This window comes from Mauremys mutica, chromosome 7 (assembly GCF_020497125.1).
Source record: "Mauremys mutica isolate MM-2020 ecotype Southern chromosome 7, ASM2049712v1, whole genome shotgun sequence".
Lineage (NCBI taxonomy): Eukaryota > Metazoa > Chordata > Testudines > Geoemydidae > Mauremys > Mauremys mutica.
Window position 1 is genome coordinate 107,949,418 of NC_059078.1, and position 23,149 is coordinate 107,972,566.

Below are 23,149 nucleotides of genomic sequence, written 5' to 3' on the forward strand. Positions count from 1 at the left end.
AGCCACCCGCAGCCACCCCCAGCCAGCCGCAGCCGCCCCCAGCCCGCAGCCGCCCCCAGCCAGCCCCTGCCCCCAGCCGCCCCCTGCCCCACCCCCTGCCCCCAGCCGCCCTCTGCCCCCAGCCAGCCCCTGCCCCCAGCCAGCCCCTGCCCCCAGCCGCCCCCTGCCCGCAGCCCCTGCCCACAGCCGCCCTCTGCCCGCAGCTAGCCCTTGCCACAGCCACCCTCTGCCCGCAGCCAGCCTCTGCCTGCAGCCCCTGCCACAGCCACCCCCTGCCTGCAGCCAGCCTCTGCCCACAGCCGCCTGCAGCCACCCCCTGCCCACAGCCACCCGCAGCCCGCCCGTTTGATCACCTGCCCACAGCCAGCCCGTATCACTCCCTGCCTCCAGCTAGCCCTGCCCCACGCCCCTATCTGCAGCCAGCCCCACATCCACTGGTGCCCTGCAGTTCCCAGAGCAGTAACCCTGCACACCTGCTTTAATGAGGGGGGGGGCAGAGAGCAGCTGGGACCCACACATGTGCACACCCTAGAGTGACCAGACAGCAAGTGTGAAAAATCGGGACGGGGGTGAGGGGTAATAGGAGCCTATATAAGAAAAAGACCCAAAAATTGAGACTGTCCCTGATCACAACCCACACATGTGAAACGGAGCTCATTTCTAGTTCAGCCCCATCTTTTTAAAAAAGAACTTTAGGTAGGGTTAAAATACATCTGTATTTTCCTGGACATGTCAGGCTTTTCGGTTCTTAATCACCTCCTGGGAAAATATGGACGTATGGTAACCCTATTGGTACAAAAAATACATGCTGTCGCACATCCCTTAAATCAAAACTTTTTATAGGGAACCCGTTGTTAAGATTTTGGCAGCTTATCATTGGGAGAGGCCATAGCTTATGTACTCAAAAACCCAGAATGCTGCATACTGTTTTTGTTGCAAACTCTTCCAGTCTAATGTTCCAGCCACATTGGGTTCTACAGGAACAAAGGAATGGAAAAATCTGGCTAGAAATCTGGCATGCCCTGAGAAGGCAGCAAATCACCAGAGAGCATTACATAGATGGAAAGAGCTTAAGATGAGACTAAGGTTAAAGGCCATCATAGCTGATCAGCATCAAGAGAAGATTGCATCAGAGTCTCTTTACTGGCAAAATGTTCTGAAAAGGCTCATTGCCATTGTGAGAATGCTTGCTATCCAAAACCTAGCACTTTGTGGCACTTCAGATCAGCTGTATGTGCCAAACAATGGAAACTTCCTTAAAATTGTGGAGCTGATGGCTGAGTTTGATGCTGTACTCCAGGAGCATCTAAGAAGAGTCACCACCCAAGAAATGTTCACACACCACTACCCTGGAAAAAATTCAAAATGAGATCATACAGTTACTGACAACAAAAGTCAAACAGAAGATTGTGGCAGATCTGAAGTCAGCAAGATATTACTCTGTTATTCTGGACTACACACCTGACATCAGCCATATGGACCAAATGACTTTAATGGTGCGTTTTGGAACAACAAAATCTAGTGAAAATGTCCCTGCAATGGTGACTGTCAGAGCATTTTCTAGAATTTATTGACATTGATGATACTACAGGAGCTGGTATGACAAATGTGCTTCTTAAAAAGCAGGAAGATACGGGAATTGTGATAGCTGACATGAGAGGTCAGGGCTACGATAACAGTGCCAACATGAAAGGAAAGAACAGAGGAGTGCAGACACAGAGCTGAGAGTTAAACCCTCGAGCTTTTTTTGTCTCTTGTAGTTCTCATTCATTGAACTTGGTGGTCAGTGATGCAGAATCAGCTTCTAGTGAGGCTGCTGAATTTTTTAAATGTAATTCAAAGCATCTGGGATACCAGGAGGAAGCACGAGCAGGAGAGTACAAGAGGGGAGGACTCCTGTCTCAGACTGAGAAAGTGGGACAATCAGCGAGTTATCTTAACTGCCTATACACAAATGCAAGAAGCCTGGGAAACAAGCAGGGAGAACTGGAAGTCCTGGCACAGTCAAGAAACTATGATGTGATTGGAATAACAGAGACTTGGTGGGATAACTCACATGACTGGAGTACTGTAATGGATGGATATAAACTGTTCAGAAAGGACAGGCAGGGCAGAAAAAGTGGGGGAGTTGCATTGCATGTAAGAGAGGAGTATGACTGCTCAGAGCTCCGGTATGAAACTGCAGAAAAACCCGAGTCTCTGAATTAAGCTTAGAAGTGTGAGCAACAAGGGTGCTGTCGTGGTAGGAGTCTGCTATAGACCACCAGACCAGGGGGATGAGGTGGACGAGGCTGTCTTCTGACAACTAGCAGAAGTTACTAGATCGCAGGCCCTGGTTCTCATGGGAGACTTTAATCACCCTATCATCTGCTGGGAGAGGTGCACAGACAATCCAGGAAGTTTTTGGAAAGTCTAGGGGACAATTTCCTGGTGCAAGTGCTGGAGGAAATGATGAGGGGCAGAGCTCTTCTAGACCTGCTGCTCACAAACCGGGAAGAATTAGTAGGGGAAGCAAAAGTGGATGGGAACCTGGGATGCAGTGACCAGGAGATGGTCAAGTTCAGGATCCTGACGCAAGGAAGAAAGGAGAGCAGCAGAATATGGACCCTGGACTTCAGAAAAGCAGGCTTTGACTCCCTCAGGGAACTGATGGGCAGGATCCCCTGGGAGAATAACATGAGGGGGAAAGAGTCCAGGAAAGCTGGCTGTATTTTAAAGAATCCTTACTGAAGTTGTAGGAAAAAACCATCCCGATGTGTAGAAAGAATAGTAAATACAGCAGGCGACCAGCTTAGCTTAACAGTGAAATCCTTGCTGATCTTAAATGCAAAAAAGAAGCTTACAAGAAGTGGAAGATTGGACAAATGACCAGGGAGGAGTATAAAAATATTGCTCAGGCATGCAGGAGTGAAATCAGGAAGGCCAAATCACACTTGGAGTTGCAGCTAGCAAGAGATGTTAAGAGTAACAAGAAGGGTTTCTTCAGGTACGTTAGCAACAAGAGGAAAGTGTGGACCTCTTACTGAATAAGGGTGGCAACCTAGTGACAGAGGATGTGGAAAAAGCTAATGTATTCAATGCTTTTTTTGCCTCTGTCTTCACGAACAAGGTCAGCTCCCAGACTGCTGCACTGGGCAGCACAGTATGGGGAGGAGGTGACCAGCCCTCTGTGGAGAAAGAAGTGGTTCAGGACTATTTAGAAAAACTGACAAGCACAAGTCAATGGGGCCGGATGCGCTGAATCGGGTGCTAAAGGAGTTGGTGGATGTGATTGCAGAGCCATTGACCATTATCTTTGAAAACTCATGGCGATCAGGGAGGTCCCGGATGACTAGAAAAAGGCTAATGTAGTGCCCATCTTTTAAAAAGGGAAGGAGGAGGATCTGGGGAACTACAGGCCAGTCAGCCTCACCTCAGTCCCTGGAAAAATCATGGAGCAGGTCCTCAAGGAATCAATTCTGAAGCACTTAGAGAAGAGGGAAGTGATCAGGAACAGTCAGCATGGATTCACCAAGGGCAAGTCATGCCTGACTAACCTAATTGCCTTCTATGAGGAGATAACTGGGTCTGTGGATTAGAGGAAAGCAGGGTATTTGTTATTCCTTGACTTTGGCAAAGCTTTTGATATGGTCTCCCACAGTATCCTTACCAGCAAGTTAAAGAAGTATGGGCTGGATGAATGGACTATAAGGTGGATAGAAAGCTGGCTAGATCATCGGGCTAATGGGTAGTGATCAATGGCTCCATGTCTAGTTGGCAGCCGGTTTCAAGCTGAGTGCCCCAAGGGTCGGTCCTAGGCCAGTTTTGTTCAATATCTTCATTAATGATCTGGAGCATAGGCGGCAGGTTTGTATAATTTTTGGTGGGGCCCAAAATGGTGGTGCCCCCCCCACTCCCGCCCTGTAAGCCGATATAAAATGAAGCTACAACGCGTCAGTGCCACAAGATTACAAGGTTGGAGAAGGGGTAGGGGGTTCCAGGGGCCAGTCAAGGGACAAGGAGCAGGGGGGGTTGGATGGGGCAGAGGTTCGGAGGGGCAGTCAGGGGACAGGCAGCAATTGGATAGGCATGGGAGTCCAGGGGGTTTATCAGGGGACAGGTAGGGGGTGGGGTCCTGGGGGGAAGTTGGGTGGGGTCTCAGGAGGGGGCAGTTGGGGACAAGGAGAAGGGAGGCTTAGATAGGGGCTGGGGTCCCAAGGGGCAGTTAGGGGCAGTTGTCTTGGGAGTGGGTAACGGGGGACAAGGACCAGTGGTGCTTAGATAGGGGGTGAGGGTCCTGGGGGGCAGTTGGGGCAGGGGTCTGGGGAGGGGGCAATCAGCAGCCAGGGGCTGGGAATCGGAGGGTTCTGGGCTGCCCGCAGGGGCAGAGAGCCCTGAGCCCTTTAAATCCCAGCCGCCGCGGCTGGGATTCAAAGGGCTCTGGGCTCTCTGCCCCTGCGGGCAGCCCAGAGCCCTCCGATTCCCAGCCGCGGCTGGGATTTAAAGGGCTCTGGGCTCCCCGCGGTTGCAGGCAGCCCGGAGCCCTCTGATTCCCAGCCGCGGCTGAGATTTAAAGGGCTCTGGGCTCCCCGTGGTTGCAGGCAGCCCAGAGCCCTCTGATTCCCGGCCGCGGCTGGGATTTAAAAGGCTCTGGGCTCCCCGTCGCAGCGGGCAGCCCAGAGCCCTCTGATTCCCGGCCACGGCTGGGATTTAAAAGGCTCTGGGCTCCCTGCAGCAGCGGGCAGCCCAGAGCCCTCTGATTCCCGGCCGCAGCTGGGATTTAAAGGGGCGAAACCTAGCTCCAAATATTGGTGGAGCAGAGCCCCTGATTTTGAATATTCCTGGGGCTTTAGCTCCACGAGCCCATATAAGTTGGCACCCATGATCTGGAGGATGGTGTGGATTGCACCCTCAGCAAGTTTGCAGATGATACTAAATTGGGAGGAGTGGTAGCTACGCTGGAGGGTAGGGACAGGATACAGAGGGACCTAGACAAATCTGATGAGGTTCAACAAGGACAAGTGCAGAGTCCTCCACTTAGGATGGAAGAATCCCATTCACTGTTACAGACTAGGGACCGAATGGCTAGGAAGCAGTTCTGTAGAAAAAGACCTAGGGGTTATAGTGGATAAGAAGCTGGATATGAGTCAACGGTGTGCCCTTGTTGCCAAAAAGGCTAATGGCATTTTGGGCGGCATAAGTAGGGGCACTGCCAACAGATCGAGGGACGTGATCATTCCCCTCTATTCGACATTGGTGAGGCCTCATCTGGAGTACTGTGTCCAGTTTTGGGCCCCACACCACAAGAAGGATGTGAAAAAATTGGAAAGAATCCAGCAGAGGGCAACAAAAACGATTAGGGGGCTGGAGCACATGACTTATGAGAAGAGGCTGCGGGAACTGGGATTGTTTAGTCTGCAGAAGAGAAGAATATGGGGGGATTTGATAGCTGCCTTCAAGTACCTGAAAGGGGGTTCCAAAGAGGATGGAGCTCAGCTGTTCTCAGTGGTACCAGATGACGGAACAAGGAGTAATGGTCTCAAGTTGCAGTGAGGGAGGTTTAGGTTGGATATTAGGAAAATCTTTTTCACTAGGAGGGTGGTGAAGAACTGGAATGGGTTACCTAGGGAGGTGGTGGAATCTCCTTCCTTATAGGTTTTTAAGGTCAGGCTCAACAAAGCCCTGGCTGGGATGATTTAGTTGGGAATTGGTCCTGCTTTGAGCAGGGGTTTGGACTAGATGACCTCCTGAGATCCCTTTCAACCTTGATATTCTATGATTCTATGATCTATGTATTTTTCTCTGCATCAACTCATCGATGGCAAATTTTGAGGCAACATCTGGGAACATCCTCTCTGACACTGAAACCACCAAGTGCCACATGATGGGAAAGTCGAGTGGAGGTGATAAAGCCTATCAAACACCAAATTGGGAAGATAGATGATGCCATAATTGCCATTATGGTGGATAATGTTATGACAGGAACAGTTCATGGGAGAACAGTGGCAGAGGGAAATGGAATCACCAGAAACATACATAACTTCACATTTCTGTGTGGCTTAGTGTTGTGGCATGACATACTGTTTGAAATAAATGTTGTAAGCAAGAGACTCCAAGGTGTTGACCTTGATATATCTGGAGCAATGGAACAACTGGACAAAGCAAAGTCATACCTCCAGTCTTAACCGGTCAGATGAGGGATTTCAAAACATTCTGAAGAGTGCACAGAAGTTGGCAAAGGAACTTCACACTGAAGCTGTTTTTCCACCGAAGATGACATTTTGATTATGAGGCATGGGATAATTCCATAAGAGACCCCAAACAACAATTCAAAGTTGAATTCTTTAACCAGGTGCTAGATTGTGCAATACAGTCAGTTGAAGAACATTTCATGCAGCTCAAAGAACACAGCAGTATATTTGGGATGTTGTATGATATTCCAAAACTCCTTGCTATACCTGAAGACGACCTACACCAGCAATGCAGGGCACTAGAGACAGTATTGACACATCATGACATGCGCGATATTGATGCGAGTGATTTAGGTGATGAACTGAAAGCCCTGTCAAGATACATTTCAGCAGGATCAACTCCAAAGGCTGTTCTGGAATATATATGCACAAATAAGATGACTACCCTCTTTCCAAATGTTTTTGTTGCTCTGCGCATACTTCTAACACTTCCTGTAACAGTTGCCAGTGGAGAACGCAGCTTCTCCAAGCTGAAATTAATAAAAACACATCTACGCTCCACAATGACACAGGATAGGCTGGTTGGCCTTGCAACCATTTCAATAGAGCATGAGCTGGCCCAGACTGTGGACCTTCAGGAAGCAGTTCAACTCTTTGCAACCAAGAAGGCATGGAAAGCACCACTTTGATTATTCAAACAGAGTAAAATTCCAGTGTTTACTATGCAGACAAAAAAAGTTACATTTGCTGTTCAGGCATTTGAAAGTTGTGTTACTTAAAATGCCTTGTTCAAAAAATTTAAGTTGTTAGTTCTCCTTTATTGGGATAGGTAGCAGAGCAGTACCATGAGAGGAGTAGAACAAGAAGAAGGCAGAATTGAGACCTTTCAAAGTTTTGGCCCAAGCAAGGGGGTCATGGGGAGCTCAAATGATGCCCTCACCTCAGGTGCCAAAATGTTGTGGGCCAGCCCTGATTAAGCTCTATCTACTACCAATGTGAATTAGGCTAAAACCCAAAAAGACACTTCAGTGGAATGGCTATTCTGGAATAATTTCCCCATGGAGGCCAGTTGAAAGGCTGATTGATCTGTAACCAAGGTGCTGGCACTTCCTTGTTCTGTGCCCCGCACTACCCAGTAAGCAGTTCCATTCCCTACTAATGGGCTGGGCGAAAGGAAGGTGCTACTAGCAGAGAGCCATGGGAGAGGAGCTATGAAATAGTAGCTACCTGCCACTTAGGATAGGTAAAATGGATAAAGTAACATTCCTGACCTTTGTTGATCTTGTCCATTTAGACTGTAAGCTCTTCAGGCCCGGGACTGTCTAACTATATTTTTTAGTGTGCCTAGCACATTCATGTCCCCATCTTCATTGGAGGCATCTAGATATTACCATAATACAAATAAATAAAAGAATTTTCATTAAGGCCTGATCTTGCAAACACAAGTGCATAAATAACTTTACACAGATGAGTTAGAATGCTCATCTGAGTAAAGCTACTCACATGCAGAAGCAGGTCACTTTCATATTATTGTAGGCAGTCAGTGGAACAAAGGTTTTACGATGCAAGAAGACTAAATTCCTTCTAATTACTTGCCATCTCCATAATGCTGATTTTTATTTATTTGGTCATTAACTCTTTGGCAAAGAAAGACTAACTGCAACCAAATACAATGGTATAATAAAATTGCACAAATCATTCATGTGCCAACCACGTTGAAAGGTTTTTGGGTTTTTTTTTAATCCATTACCTTAGGGAACCTATATTCATAATCATAACTCAATGTAGTAAGAGGCAATTCCACATATATGCAAAAAGTTGTATCCTTTATGGTTCAGCTGCAATATGCCTTCTTCTAAAATGGTATATTGTGCTTTAAACATAGATACATACATGCAAATTTTATTCCTCAAGAAATCTAGCACATGTGGTTTCTTGACTGTGGATTATTTGAATAGACAGGCTGCTTCTCTCTTACAGGTTGTCCATTTTATATCCACTGAAACTTACCAAATTTTGAACAATTTCATTTGCTAGGATCTATAATTGACTTCATAAGCATCATCATTATATTCCTATCGCACAGAAAGATATTTACAAGAAATTGCTGTTTTTTTCCACCATGGCTGATTACTTCATTACTATTTGCAATATCCCTCATATTTTCCTTTTATGAAGTCTATTCTTCACACACAAAACAGCACTGATAAGAAAAATGTTTTTTCCTTTATTTTGGAGGAAGTTGATAAGAGCTTAAAATTCTTTTGGATGATGGTCAAGGTTGACTTGTATGGAGTGAGAGATTATTTTAATTTATCATAGTAGCCAAACAGAAAAAAAATGTATTTAGTCTTGCCATTCCTCACTTACATACAGCATTAGTACTAGTTATGCAGCGACTGCATGCAAGGAGAGGAAGGACACAAAACTAGTTTTAAAAAAATAAAACTGTTCTAAACTTGAATTGACTGAATCCAAAGTTTACTCAAAGTCCAGCTTTTTTTCTTCTTTGTGATCATCAGGTTTAGTGGTCATTCCCCATTTCCTTTCAAAAGTGCAATGCTTATGTTGAAAATGAGATGCTTAAAACAGATAATGAAAATTTGGTGTTCAGAAACCTTTTTTGCTCAGCTGCACACATGCCAAATTGCCAATATTAAATGGTGGTCATTTTTTGGATCATAAACTGTGCAACAAGCATCCTTCTCTCTAAGACCAATGAAACAATGTTACCATCTTTGGAGCAGATTGACGACCACACAGTAATTACATTAATTCATGCCTTGCAGCAAGATTACTACTGTTCTTTACTAATGAACTACTTAATTCCACAGTTCTTTTGGCTGAAATAAATTGCAGCTGCGTTTATAACAATTCCATGAATGCTCACCAGTCATGCTGGAATCAGAAAGGTTGATTCTAGGGTCATCCAAAATTTGCGTTTTGAAGTCATTTCCACTGTTGTCATCTCCTGTAGGAAACCTTGTATGTGTTTACTAATTGTAAACTAACCAGGCCGAAAACACTGCCTCCGGAAACAATGGAAACTCATCCTGGAGACTTGGATGTGCTATTGGAATGCAGCCGCATCTAGATTTGCAGAGGGGGAGGGTTGCAAGAAAATAAAAGTTGGGCTTGTGCTCTTTTTTTGCTCCTTGTAATGAATAAAGATGACCAGAAAGGGTTTCTTTAAATAACTAAAAATTGTGTTTGCTTTTTAAAATATTTTTAATGCTAGAAATTCAGGCTCCGAAAGACACACTAACAGAAGAACTAGTGAAATTATGACATCACATGAGTTAAACAAATGAAAATTGAGCAACTGAAAAAGGAGGGGATGTTTACTCAAGTTGTTTAAAACTGTTTGTTTTGTATAGTTTGATGTTAACACCTGCTAACTTTCAATGATTAATTACAATTTTGGACAAAAGATGTCTTTTTAACACCACTGCTTCAATAAAGGAGTGAGGTCACAATGCACATGCAATGAGACCCATCAGAGGTTCTCCCACAAAGATAGTGAAGATCAGATTTGTTATTCCCAATATTCCTAAAATAAAAACAAAGAGAAGGAAAAAGCCTAAAAAGAAATCCTTTGCAGCCCTCTTCATATATTGTAGGACAATAAAAAATAGTAGAAGCTCATTTAAAAAAAACAACCAAAAAACAAAACAAAAAAACCTTTACAGATCACCCTTATAAACATATGTGGACACAATGGACTAAATTCATCCTTGATCTAATTGCATTGTTGTTACCTACCCTCCCATGATTTACTTTTTTTTTTTTTATTGCATGACATAATTGAGGGCAGAATATGTCCCCCAGTCCAAAACATGGATTATGGAATTACCAAATTTGCTGTAGGAAAGTTAAGAGTGGGTTTTATCTAAAAAGTTCTTTTGGTGTAAACACATACACCATGGTTCTGAAAATATGCAATATAAAGATTTGGAAAATTTCAATCACATTTGAAATGTAAAAATTACAGTCTATAATTTGGACATTGTGTGATATACTGTAGGATTAAAATGCACCTCTCTGATGAACATTTAAAAAAATAATAAAACAACGAACCTTAGTGTTCTTCTTCGAGTGATTGCTCCAATGCATTCCAGTTAGGGGCACTCCCGGCACCGATCCAGGTCACCGTACCGTCGGTACCGTCGGAGGTCTCCTCGGCACCGCGACTCCCGGAGTCACTCCCGGCACCGCGGATCCCGGTCCCGGTCGAGCTCCCGGCGCCGGTCGAGCTCCCGGCACCGTCGGAGTCCACGCTCACGGTCACCGTCCCATCGGTGCTCTGCGTACCGACCCTCGGTGCCGTCGGTGCATGGCCTCCCGCCGTCAGCGGTTCAGTCCGTCGGCACTACAGCACCGCCTTGGCCATCCCGCACGGCTTCCGTAGCCTCCGGTGCCGATGATACTACCCACCGGTGGCCTACCCCACAAGGACTTCCGCATGAGCAGTGGGGCTACTGGGTCCCGTGGGGACAGCATGAAGGTCAAGGTATCCCGTTTCCCAGGAGGGATGTGACCACCAGCACCAGGGTCCCTGAAGCGACTGTTAGCCGGCCGCCTCCCTCTCCTCCGCACGAGCCATCTGCTCATCCGGTCCGCCAATCGCCCACGCTTCACGGTTCGGAGGAGGCTCACCCACCGGACGTAGAGCCGGAGCCGGTTCTGCAGGGTGCATCTTCGTCATCCTCGCCGGACGAGGCGGTGGCAGGGGCTGCGGCCAGCGAACCCCCGCCCATTGACCTCCGGGCCTTCCAAGACCTGCTTCGCAGGGTGGCGGCGTCCATGAATCTTCCCGTAGAGGAGGTCCAGGAGGATGAGGACCCAATCACCAATGTGGTGGGTGCGGATGCGCCCGTCCGCGTGGCGTTACCCTTCGTCCGGACCATTCAAAAGAACGCCACTACGCTATGGCAGACCCCCGCTTCCATTCCTCCCACAGCACGCGGGGTCGAGCGGAAGTACTCAGCCCCACCATCAGGCTATGAGTACCTTTACTCTCACCCAACCCCGGACTCCCTCGTGGTCCAATCTGTTAACGACCGGGAGAGGCGCGGCCAACCTGCCGCTGCGCCTAAGTCCAAGGACGCCAAGCGCATGGACTTGCTCGGCCGTAAGATCTACTCCGCCGGGGGTTTGCAGCTGAGGATCGCAAACATCATGGTCCTCCTCGCCAGGTACGTCTTTGACATTCTGACGTCCCTGGCAAAGTTCTCGGAGCTCCTGCCTTCCACATCACGCCAGGAGTTCTCCGCCTTGCTGGACGAGGGGAAGAAGTCCTCTCGGTCATCTATTACGGCCGCCCTCGACGCCGCGGACTCCGGGGCTCGGACCTTGGCATCCGGCGTGACAATGAGGCGCATCTCCTGGCTGCAGTCCTCCACCCTGCCGCCGGAGGTGCAATATACACTCCAGGACCTCCCCTTCGACACCCAGGGTCTGTTTTCCGAGAAGACGGATGCTCGGATCCAGACCCTGAAGGACGGGCGTGTTGCCATCCGCACGCTCGGAATGCACACGCCGGCGACGCAGTGCAGGCCCTTCCGGCCGCAGCCCTCCCGCTATCAACAACGCTATCGCCCCTACACCAGCAGACGTCCGACCCAAAATCGCCGTCGTCCGTCCGGCAACCGCCGCAACCAGGGCCAGGCCGCTTCCAAGACCCCTCAGGGGGCTAAGCAGGCCTTTTGATGGGACGATCGAGGACGGCCCATCACTCTCCCTACCGGATCCTTCCCCTTTATTTTACAACCGCCTTTCCCATTTCTTTTCGGCGTGGTCCCGCTTAACATCGGACAACTGGGTGCTTCAAACAGTCCAGTCGGGATACCGCCTTCAATTTGTTTCGCCCCCGCCTTCCCACCCACCCTCCCTGTCCCTCTTCAGGGACCCCTCTCACGAGCAAGTCCTCTTGCAAGAGGTTCGGACTCTGTTGAGCGTGGGTGCCATAGAAGCAGTGCCTCAAGACAGGCGGGGCAGGGGATTCTACTCCCGTTATTTTCTCATCCCCAAGGCGAAAGGCGGGCTACGTCCTATCCTGGATCTTCGCGAGCTGAACAAATATCTGCTCAAGCCCAAGTTTTGTATGGTCACCCTGGGGACCATTATTCCTTCCCTGGATCCGGGAGACTGGTTTGCCGCCCTCGACATGAAGGACGCCTACTTCCATGTCGCGATCTATCCTCCTCATCGGCGTTACCTTCGGTTTGTGGTCAACGACACCCACTACCAGTTTGCCGTGTTGCCATTCGGACTCTCCACGGCGCCGAGGGTATTCACAAAATGCATGGCAGTCGTAGCAGCAGCCCTCCGCCGTCGTCAGATGCACGTCTACCCGTATCTCGACGACTGGCTGGTCCGAGCTCAGTCCCGTCAGCTCGTGATAGAACAGATGGCAGAAATTCTGTCTCTCTTTCAGCGGCTTGGTCTTCTCATCAACACCGAGAAGTCCACTTTGCTCCCAACGCAGCGGCTGGAGTTCATCGGAGCGGTTCTCGACTCCACGGTTGGCAGGGCCTCTCTTCCCCGCGCCCGGCACCAGACGATGACCTCCATCATCCGGGATCTCGTCGCCTTCCCGACCACAACCGTGCGCTCCTGCCTACGCCTTCTGGGTCACATGGCCTCCTGCACATATGTCACCGCATATGCGCGGCTCCATCTTCGCCCCTTCCAGTCCTGGCTCGCGACGGTGTACCGGCCTCATCGAGACCCCATCGACATGGTGGTCACGGTCAACAGGACGGCCCTCGACTCCCTCCGCTGGTGGCTCACCCCGGAGGTCGTGTGTGCGGGGGTCCCGTTCCATCCTCCTCGCCCATCCGTTACGCTGACCACGGATGCCTCAGCGCTCGGTTGGGGGGCCCACCTGGGCGAGCTTCACACCCAAGGCCTTTGGTCGCCCCAGGAACTCGCGCTACACATCAATGTCCGCGAGCTCCGTGCCATCCGCCTCGCCTGCCGGACCTTCTGCTCCCACCTACAACGCCGTTGTGTAACAGTACTCACGGACAACACCGCTGCGATGTACTATGTAAACAAGCAGGGCGGAGCCCGCTCTTCTCCCCTCTGCGAGGAAGCAATCCTCCTGTGGGACTTCTGCGTGACCCACTCCATTCACCTAGAAGCGTCTTTTCTTCCGGGAGTGCAGAACACGCTGGCCGACCATCTCAGCAGGTCGTTTCTCTCCCACGAGTGGTCCCTTCGTCCCGACGTTGCACATATGATTTTCCAGAGGTGGGGGTTTCCCCGGGTCGACCTCTTCGCCTCCAAGGCGAACAGGAAGTGTCTCCAGTTTTGCTCGTTCCGAGGTCACTCGCCGGGCTCTCTGTCGGACGCGTTCCTGTATCCCTGGCAGACTCACCTCCTCTATGCCTTCCCTCCCTTTCCTCTCGTGCACAGAGTGCTCCAGAAGCTGAGGAGGGATCGAGCCACCGTCATACTCGTGGCTCCGGCCTGGCCGAGACAGCATTGGTACACCCTGCTGCTCGAGCTCTCCGTTCGGGATCCCATTTCCCTCCCGTTATGGCCGGACCTCATCACGCAGGACTTCGGCAGACTCCACCATCCGAACCTGCAGTCCCTCCATCTTACAGCCTGGTACCTGCGTGGTTGACCCACGCAGAGAGGGACTGTTCGGCAGCCGTGCAGCAAGTCCTGCTTGAGAGCAGAAAGCCTTCCACTCGCTCCACCTACCTGGCGAAATGGAAGAGGTTCGCGCTCTGGTGTGACCAACGAGGACTCAACCCTTTCGTCGTACCCGTCCCTACCATCTTGGACTACCTTTGGTACCTTAAGGAGCAAGGTCTGGCGGTCTCCTCCTTGCGGGTACACCTGGCAGCAGTGTCCGCTTTTCGTCCTTCTCTGGAAGGTCGCTCCATCTTTTCCAATCCGATGGTCTCCCGCTTCCTGAAAGGCCTGGACCGATTGTACCCGCCGGTGCGGCGTCCGGCCCCAACCTGGGATTTGAACCTCGTCCTGTCCAAACTCATGGGTCCGCCATTCGAACCGATGGCCACATGTTCTCTTCTTTACCTCTCCTGGAAGACGGCCTTTCTCGTCGCCATAACATCGGCCAGACGAGTCTCGGAGCTCCGGGCGCTGACGGTAGGTCCGCCATACACTGTCTTCCACACAGACAAGGTGCAGCTTCGTCCGCATCCGGCCTTCCTGCCAAAAGTGGTCTCGGCTTTCCACCTCAATCAGGACATCTTTCTCCCGGTCTTCTTCCCGAAGCCCCATGCCTCGCCTAGGGAACAACAGCTCCACACCCTCGACGTCTGTAGAGCGCTCGCTTTTTACATCGAGCGGACGAAACCTTTTCGGCGTTCTACACAACTCTTCATAGCAGTCGCCGATCGCATGAAAGGTGAGCCGGTCTCTTCCCAGCGCATCTCCTCCTGGGTAACTCAGTGCATCAGAGCATGCTACGAGCTGGCTCGCGTGCCCCCGGGCCGCTTCACTGCTCATTCCACGAGGGCGCAAGCCTCGTCTGCCGCCTTCCTGAGCCAGGTCCCCATCCAGGACATCTGTCGAGCGGCCACATGGTCTTCGGTCCACACCTTCGCCTCCCACTATGCGTTGGTGCTGCAGTCTCGAGACGACGCAGCCTTCGGCTCAGCAGTTTTACACTCTGCCACGTCTCACTCCGACCCCACCGCCTAGGTAAGGCTTGGGAATCACCTAACTGGAATGCATTGGAGCAATCACTCGAAGAAGAAAAGACGGTTACTCACCTGTAGTAACTGTTGTTCTTCGAGATGTTTTGCTCCAATCCATTCCAGACCCGCCCTCCTTCCCCACTGTCGGAGTAGCCGGCAAGAAGGAACTGAGGAGCGGACGGGTCGGCTGGGGTATATATTCAGCGCTATAGCGGCGCCACTCCAGGGGGCGCCCAGCCGGCCCGCCGGAGTTGCTAGGGTAAAAATCTTCCGAAGAGCCGTGCACGCACGGCGCGCACACCTAACTGGAATGGATTGGAGCAACACATCTCGAAGAACAACAGTTACTACAGGTGAGTAACCGTCTTTTCCATGTGTTCTATCTACCGCATACAAAAGATTTTAAATGGAGTTGCTTTAGACAAGTGTTGGTTTTTTCATTTTGTTTACAACGATTACATGATCTGATTTTTTTTTTTATAGGAAACTCTCAAACCAAACCCTCCTCAAAAGCCTTTACCAGCAAATCCTCTGACCAAAACTGCTCGGTTTAACAATGCCTCCAGCCCAATACTTGGACATCAGAAACTTGTGCCTCACATTACTCCTGTAAGGTTAGTTTTGCTAATCAAAATGGTTTTTTATGACTTATAGCAAATACTTTACTGGCAGTTGTAGACTCTCCCTTACTTAGAGCTGACTTACCATATTTTTGGAAAAAAACCACCATCCTCTCCATTTAAATGGTCTGTCATCAAATAAGGTTCTCTGCTATATATTAGCATTGTGCTTATATCTTACTCTGGTAGTAAACAAATATATCACAGAGGAGATAAAAAATGAAGACATCTATTATACAGCAATGAGTTATATTCTAACTGCACATAAAATACCATTGTAGAGTACGTTTGCTATGTATCTTGGTAATAAATAATCATTTTCTCTGTGTTTACCAAATATGTGAAAGATAGGGCCAGGTTCTCAGCTACTGTAAATAAATGTAGCTCTATTTTTTTTTTCAATGGAGGTATGCCATTTTATACCAGCTGAGGATCTGTCTTTAAACACCTAATTCACTTTATTTTTTAAACTCTTATGTAATAGTAATTTCATATTGTACATTACTCGGACTTTAAGGTCAGAAGGGACCATCGTGATCATCTAGGCTGACCGCCTGCAAGCAATGATGAAGAAAGACTGTGGCAAGGAGCGCAAGAAAGAGATAGAGAGCATTACCCTACAGCCCTCATGAAGGCAAAACTCATTCAAGAGCTATATGATCTTATATAATGTATGAAAGACCGCATGCAATAACTTTGCACATTGAGATGATATTCTGCTGTATCAACAATGCTTTATTGGCAGGCACCTCCTATAACGAAGCTTGCCATTATTTTATAGTTTCAGCATTACCAGAAAGTAATGTAGCTGGCAGTGGTTCAGAAATTTAGTGTCACAAAGGATGGAAGGATTTCATTACATTACTTGGGAAGAATTCTTGGTGAATAAAACTAAAAACATACAAGATAAATAAGTTCAAACAGGCATAGCAAAGATTTACAGTAAAATCATCCATACTGTAGATACAGAAAAGTTTAGAAGCTTCAGTTGATTTCTGTGTCAACATGCAATTTAATGCATGCCCATTAAAGAAAAACAGATACAGTTTTTCTTTCAAAATCAGGGCATTGCAGTTACTTTACATGAGGAAAATGGTGTGGCAAGATAAGTGTTTGTTTTTACAAGCTCCTGCTCCCCCCCTCCAAAAAAGTGAACAAACAAGCGGATAGTGATGTTGCAGCACAAACAGACACTGAAGTGTGATTCTAAAAATATTCAGTAGCACAAAAGAGATGTCTCTTAAAGCAGATGCTTCGAAAGAATCCAGTGGTTAGCCTTTTCAGACAGCACAGTACTGCAGCAGACAACTAGAACTGGGGATGATAGCATTGCCACCTTTTTGAAAGATGATAGCAATTTAACAGAGACTCTCATTTGATAGGAAGTTTTGTGAGCTTTTTGACACGTGTAGCCCTGTATGTAGGAAACGTACACTGAGAATCATCATTATATTCCCCCCTTAGCCATCTCAGCCCCATACCTCCTCCACACAAACATTTAATTCTTTTAGGTGATATTTTAAAGGCACCTCCTAGACCTTATCTTCACTAGGAAGTTTTATCACCCTTTAGCTAGAAATTTTCACCCATGTTAACACCGGTTCATCTCCACCAATGGTAGCACCAGTGGGGGATCTAGTGTAAATAAGGCTCCATTAACTTCCAAATTTCCATTTTATTATTGTATCATGTAACCCTAGAGTTTAAATCTTCTACGCATTAAAAAAATAAGAGTCTCAAAGAAATAAAAATAATGGAGTTGGAAGCAATAGCAGTTCTACCCTGAGACACCTAGTGTGATGCTCTGCTCAGAAAATTGAAAAAAATTGAACCAAAATAACATTTTACTTTCCTAATAATTATGTACGTTATGCATAGCTCTTAACTTACCAGTATTACTCTTCCATGTGGAAGATCCATGGGAGGGAGAGAGGAGTTCCTCTAAGAACCTATATTGTGTATTATGCATCCCAGTAAGATGCTCTTAAGAAGCAGTAACAATACTTCAAGGTGGCCACCCATATATCTTTGAACTGGTACCTACAGTACAGGACTAAGAGGCATTTTTTAAAGTATCCTAAATTAAGTGACCCCATAGGGAGCTAAGGAAGGTTATAACACACACTTAAAACTTAACCCTAGTTCTGCCACTGGTCAGAGGGCAATATTTTAACAGATGAAGGGACTTGGATGAGGGTCACACAAAGAATCTGCTTCTAGAGCAGATCTGATGGTGGCTTTAAAAGAAGTTGGATGTCCTACCTTTTTTAAACATAAAAGTTCTGTGCTGCTTCTTCACAAAGTGAAGATAAAATTGGTAAATCCCTTTATTGCTGAATGAATTAAACTATATATCCTAATGCTAAAATTAAAAAAAGTTTAACAATTTCTGACATTTTCATTTATATATTTCTCATCTTTTTTTAAACAGACCTGCACCTAAACATCCACAAGTACCCAGATCCAGCAACACTGCCTATGTGAAATGACAAGAAAATCTAACACCGTTCTGAAAAAAGTGAAGACAGAAGTTTGCACTATCTTTAAACTCCAACTAGAGTGGGTTTAAAAAAAATAACAATACGTAGAATTTTTAATGTTTAAAACACCATTATTTTTAAGAACTCTGAGCTACTTCTTTTGGTGCTGTGCTGTGCTATGGTGCTCATGTACTTGCTCAGGTACTTGTAAATTATTAATTTATGATGAATATTTATTACAGTGCAGTGCACTGTAGTAGATATTTTTTTTACCATAGCTGAGTTTTCCTAGGAAGGAAGCCTTTTTTATAATATTTCAGTGAACTTGAAACATTCTGCTTTGTGTGTTATGTAGAGTGTTTAGTTTTGATCTATTCTTTACAGAGTACTGATACTCATGGATAAATCAGTGGATAAACAACTCTAGTGATCTCAATGGTTTATAACAAACCTGTGAATGATTACATCAGGGTGAGCCATGTTTTCTGGAATACAGTAAAATGCCCGATATCTGCACACGAATGTATACCATATCTGTTTAACCAAAATAACTGTTACTATTTGTACTGTAATTTCAAGATGCCTGGTATCACTGTTTGAAATTGTCAGGAAATCTGTGCTTAAAGAGAGCATATTGGTTTTGGACAAATACTGTATATCATAAAATTGTATTTTTAGCTCACAGTTTTATCAAACACAACACAATCGTTCCATATCAATGCAGATTCAGGCCTTCCAATGTAATCACATTTTTTGATGCTTTGGTAATTAGATAAATTCAATATCATATAAGATCTTACTATGCAATATAGCTATACAGTCAAATACTTTGAAAACACTAAGATGCTATATTTACAAATAATTGTTTTTAAAATAGATTATATGCATTTCTGCTGCCTCACTTCTGCTTATCAACTGTATTTTACATATTTACTGCTGTTTTGTATCTAGCTTCTAAAATGTTATTCTGTCTGTCTCTTATGGATTTTTCCCAAAATACTCATACTCCTGTGAACAAAGCGTTAAAAAGATGTACTTTAGTATAAAGACATGAGGTATCTGAAATCAGACAGGATCTTCGTATCTCTTGAGCACCATTCAGTGTAAAAAGAAAAGCTACTTTTGCCCTTCATCTGTACATCGAATCTTCATCAAAAAGCAGAGATTGGAAACCAATACCTTTCTGATTTCTGTTTTGTATTTCTTAATTCATGCAGCTGAAACTGTTAGAATTGTTAGTCCTGCTTTAGTTCCCTCAAATCACCATGTGGTGGATCATCTCTTTTACAGTGATAAACAATCAAGCTAGTACTGACCATTGCGCCACATGTGGGTTAAATTATATTAGGAAAATGGTCATATTGCAGCAAAGGCTCACAGTGACAGCTCCTCCCTCGCTTTTCCCACTACCCTAACCTAGCCCAACTAGTACTGTGAACACTTTCACTGTGAGTGTAGATGCAATAAATTCATTTTCAACACTGCTATGGAAACATGAGTGTGTGCGCATTGTGTGAGGTCCCTTCCACACTCTGTAACACTGCTAAAAATAGTTTGTTTCACCTACGCTATCAACAAACTGTTCTTTTCGATACAAGTTGAAAGGGACTAAGTGGGAGCCATTACTAACATTATTGTCAGCAATGGGTTAGTTTCCTGTTTGTTCATAGTTTTTGTTTCTTCAAGCAGAAAGAAATGTACAGAGGCCTTTGGATCTCATTTCGGTGAGTGTAACTCTACTTAACTTTCTCAGTCTCCACTATATCAAGGCAACAATACAGCAGCCAGGTTTATGGATGAACTAAACAGCTAAATCCACATTATCAACAAAACAAATAAACCAAAATAGAATCCTCCTCAAAGACATTTCAGTTCCTAAAACATGCATATTTAATAAAATTACCAGTACTTTAATTTGTAAGACATTCTGGAAAATGCTAACAAAATATTTATGATAAACATGGAGAATTTCTGAGGGTGGTGGCACTCTTTTTTTTTAATATTGGATTTGACAAACACCAAAAACAGGTGCTGTTGTGGCTATTTAAACAATCTTTTTATGAATTTTGGATAGGTATTTTTATTTTGTTTTTAAAAGTCTTAACTCCTTACTGCTAGCAGTGGCATCTTGTTCTGTTGCCAGAATTAGAAAAATACATCACTTTTAAAATATACTAGGGTTCATATGGACACTTCATTCCTTTATAGTCCTTTTTTAGGTTCCCATTGACTACACCGTGTCAAAATATTTCTGTATTTCTGATAATGTTTGAAGTGTGAAACTCTGGCCACATTGAAGTGAATGGCAACACACCCAATGATTTTAGTGGGGCTAGAATTTTACCTAAAGATTAGCTCCTCAGCTGATGTACATCAGAGCAGTGTAATTGACTTCAATGGAGCTGTAATATTTTACAGCAACTTGGGACCTGACGCCTCAGATTATACTGATGTAAGTTTTCAGTATGATATGCAGGGACTTAGTCCTAAAACTTCTATTAATATTAAAAGGACACAAAATCTTTTGTATTTTTTTCTTTGTGATAATACCCTTCTGAGGTAGGAAAGTAGTCAGTATTTTTGCAGAGCTTTGCACATGTAAAGTATTCTATGAAAGTGTTATAGTTTTAGAAAATACCAACATTATTTGAAAGTAAATATTTTTTCTTCATTAGCCTTTGGCAAACATTAAGCTTTGCCCATGTTTCTAATACAACAGAAGACAATATGGCTCTTTTTTGTCTATTTCCTTATTTGTGTATTAGCTTCCCTGCATAATTGTGTGCAGTGATGGAAATACTGTTTAATTGCTGCTTCAAAGCCTGCAAAGGAAGCATGGAGAGTACTAAAAATTATGGCAATAAACTGGATAAAAGGGTTTTTGAGGGGATTGGGTTTTTTTGTTTGTTTTTGCAACTCTTTCTTGATTTCTCAATGAAAAGGTTATACTCCAGCAGATTGTGAACGGGTCGAATTATGGGCCTATATAATAGTGGTCTCAAGAGCTGAAAGGCTAATTTTCCAGTGCCTGCAACTGAAATGTACAACTTAATTCTTTCTGAAAATAAGATATTTCAAGACTAAGCAGCACGAGGAGACAAATTCTTCCCTGGTGTAACTCTATGCAGATGCACCAGGGAGGATTTTTGGCCACTATATAAAAAACGATTACTTGTCAAAAATATGTAAACGGAGTAAAGAGTGTACACTGCCTTACAATCTAAATTTCTTCAAGTTCACCATCACATGAACCACACAATCAACAAAATATAAGAAAATAATGGCCACTTACAGAGGGAACATTTATGCCTTCGTAACTTTCTTGGACATTGTGAAACAAAAACTAAAGGCCATTGTCCCTTGTAATTGGCAAAATTATGTGACAAAGAGGCACATAATGTAAAAATCAAACTGCTGCAAGGAAGCTAATGATTTGAACTGGTAATCTTTAGTGGTGCTAAGGCTTATTAGGGTGATATATGTATGATTCTTTAAGACTACTTTTGTGAAAGATGTATTAGCAAGAACAATTTAACATGATATAGAAGAACAGAAGTTGCATGACTGGTCTGAAAGTTTTTAAACCAGATCAACTTCCCCTCACCATCATCAATGTGTTTAAACACAAAAGCGCACTTCTTAAATAACCTGGATAAAAAATGGTTCCATTTGCATATGGTTTATAAAGAATTAATAGATGTTACTACACATGTTTTGAATATGCTTGTGTAACACCAACAGCCCCCGGTCGTCAGGCTGGATCCAACCTGGGACCTCTGGAGCTTAGTTCATGACCCTCTACTGTATGAGCGAAAAGCCATATGGCTGTTAGCTAAGGCTGTAGAGCAGACTCATTAATCTCTCTCTACTTGGTTTCAGTGTCACTAGATGGGACAGAACACCAAACTCAGAAGGTGTATGGGTTACACTTGCATATTACAGGTGGTTATAAGCACATCAATAGATGGTTGTAACCTATTAACCTGTTGGATTCTATAACAATTGATTAACCAAGTATCAAAGCAACTGTTAATCACCCATTAACTTTTTAAAAACTATTTATAAATGGAACCTTAACGTGTAACCAGCATCTCTCAGAAATACCCCTTTAACAAGCTGGAATTCCTAGCATGAATATTACAATGCCAAATTTACGAATGCTTCATGTATCCAGTGAGGTTGTGTGTAGAGTTCTTATTACAGGATCAGATCCCGAGTTAACACCCATGCTGACAAAACAGATTTACAAGGATCATAATCTGAACCATAACAGTTAAGTCTTGATACTTTAAGATTGACTTTCATATGATCTTGCTTTTTGTTTATATGACCTACAGTGAGATGATGCATCATCACTAATCAGACAGCTCTTGCTATCCCAGGATTCATCTTAAGTCTGCATGAGAAATCTCTGAAAAATACCTTTAACCAACTTGTAAACTAAAAATTTACAACTACTTAAAACAGCTGACTAAACAGGGGGATATATATCAATGGTTATTAAACACAAACTTCTTAAAGCAAAACAGCTCAAGCACATGTAATGATTTTGAGATTAATTTTATAGTTAAAGGCTATGATACAAGTATGTATGACCTACTTGAGACTTGCTGACTCATGTCCTGGCTGGGAAATGCCAGAGAGATCTGGACCCTTTGAAAGCATTCCTTCATTCTAGAGAGGTAAAAACTTAATGCTTTGTTGCTTCTGTTACTGGTAAACAACACTCTCATAGAACCTGGGGAAGGGCATATACATGGGCTCTCCACAGAACAATGCATAAAGGTGCATTATATTAGTGCATGGGACTGGAAGTATAAATGACCATCAACAAACCAGTGAAAATTATTAAATATGCGAAGTACAAAAACTGAATAAAACAGAGACAGACATGGGTTTTTCCCATCTAATGTCTTTCAGTTTTAGTAATCATAGGTGTTGTTTTTATATAGATACAAGTTTTCATATACAAGTCTGATTTTTCCACCTACATGTCTTCTATTAAATGCCTAGTTACATGGCTGCTGTACATGGCTTTTTTCCTGGCAGGTACTTTTTTTTAGCATCAGTTCTGTTTGGTTCTGATTATTTGAAAATGCAACGTTATTCAACTATTTCCTAATGCTCAAAAAATGTTACTAGTTATAGTTTGTTTTTAATGCATTTAGACATTTACAATAAAGTTGAAGGAAGATTCATTC

The 23,149-nt window shown here is 45.0% G+C and overlaps 2 protein-coding genes across 2 annotated transcripts in view; one reads left to right on the forward strand and one right to left on the reverse strand.

The window, feature by feature from the left end:
* Positions 1–18,027, forward strand: part of ADAM12 (ADAM metallopeptidase domain 12) — a 315,046-nt gene extending 297,019 nt beyond the window's left edge. The window contains exons 22-23 of the mRNA XM_045023718.1: positions 15,332–15,462; positions 17,900–18,027. Of these exons, the coding sequence (XP_044879653.1) occupies positions 15,332–15,462; positions 17,900–17,957 (189 nt within the window). The 3' untranslated portion in view covers positions 17,958–18,027. The remainder of the gene's footprint in view (positions 1–15,331; positions 15,463–17,899) is intronic.
* The window catches only part of FANK1 (fibronectin type III and ankyrin repeat domains 1), an 88,207-nt gene continuing 74,261 nt past the window's right edge, over positions 9,204–23,149 (reverse strand). The window contains exon 12 of the mRNA XM_045023708.1: positions 9,204–9,260. Within this exon, the coding sequence (XP_044879643.1) occupies positions 9,219–9,260 (42 nt within the window). The 3' untranslated portion in view covers positions 9,204–9,218. The remainder of the gene's footprint in view (positions 9,261–23,149) is intronic.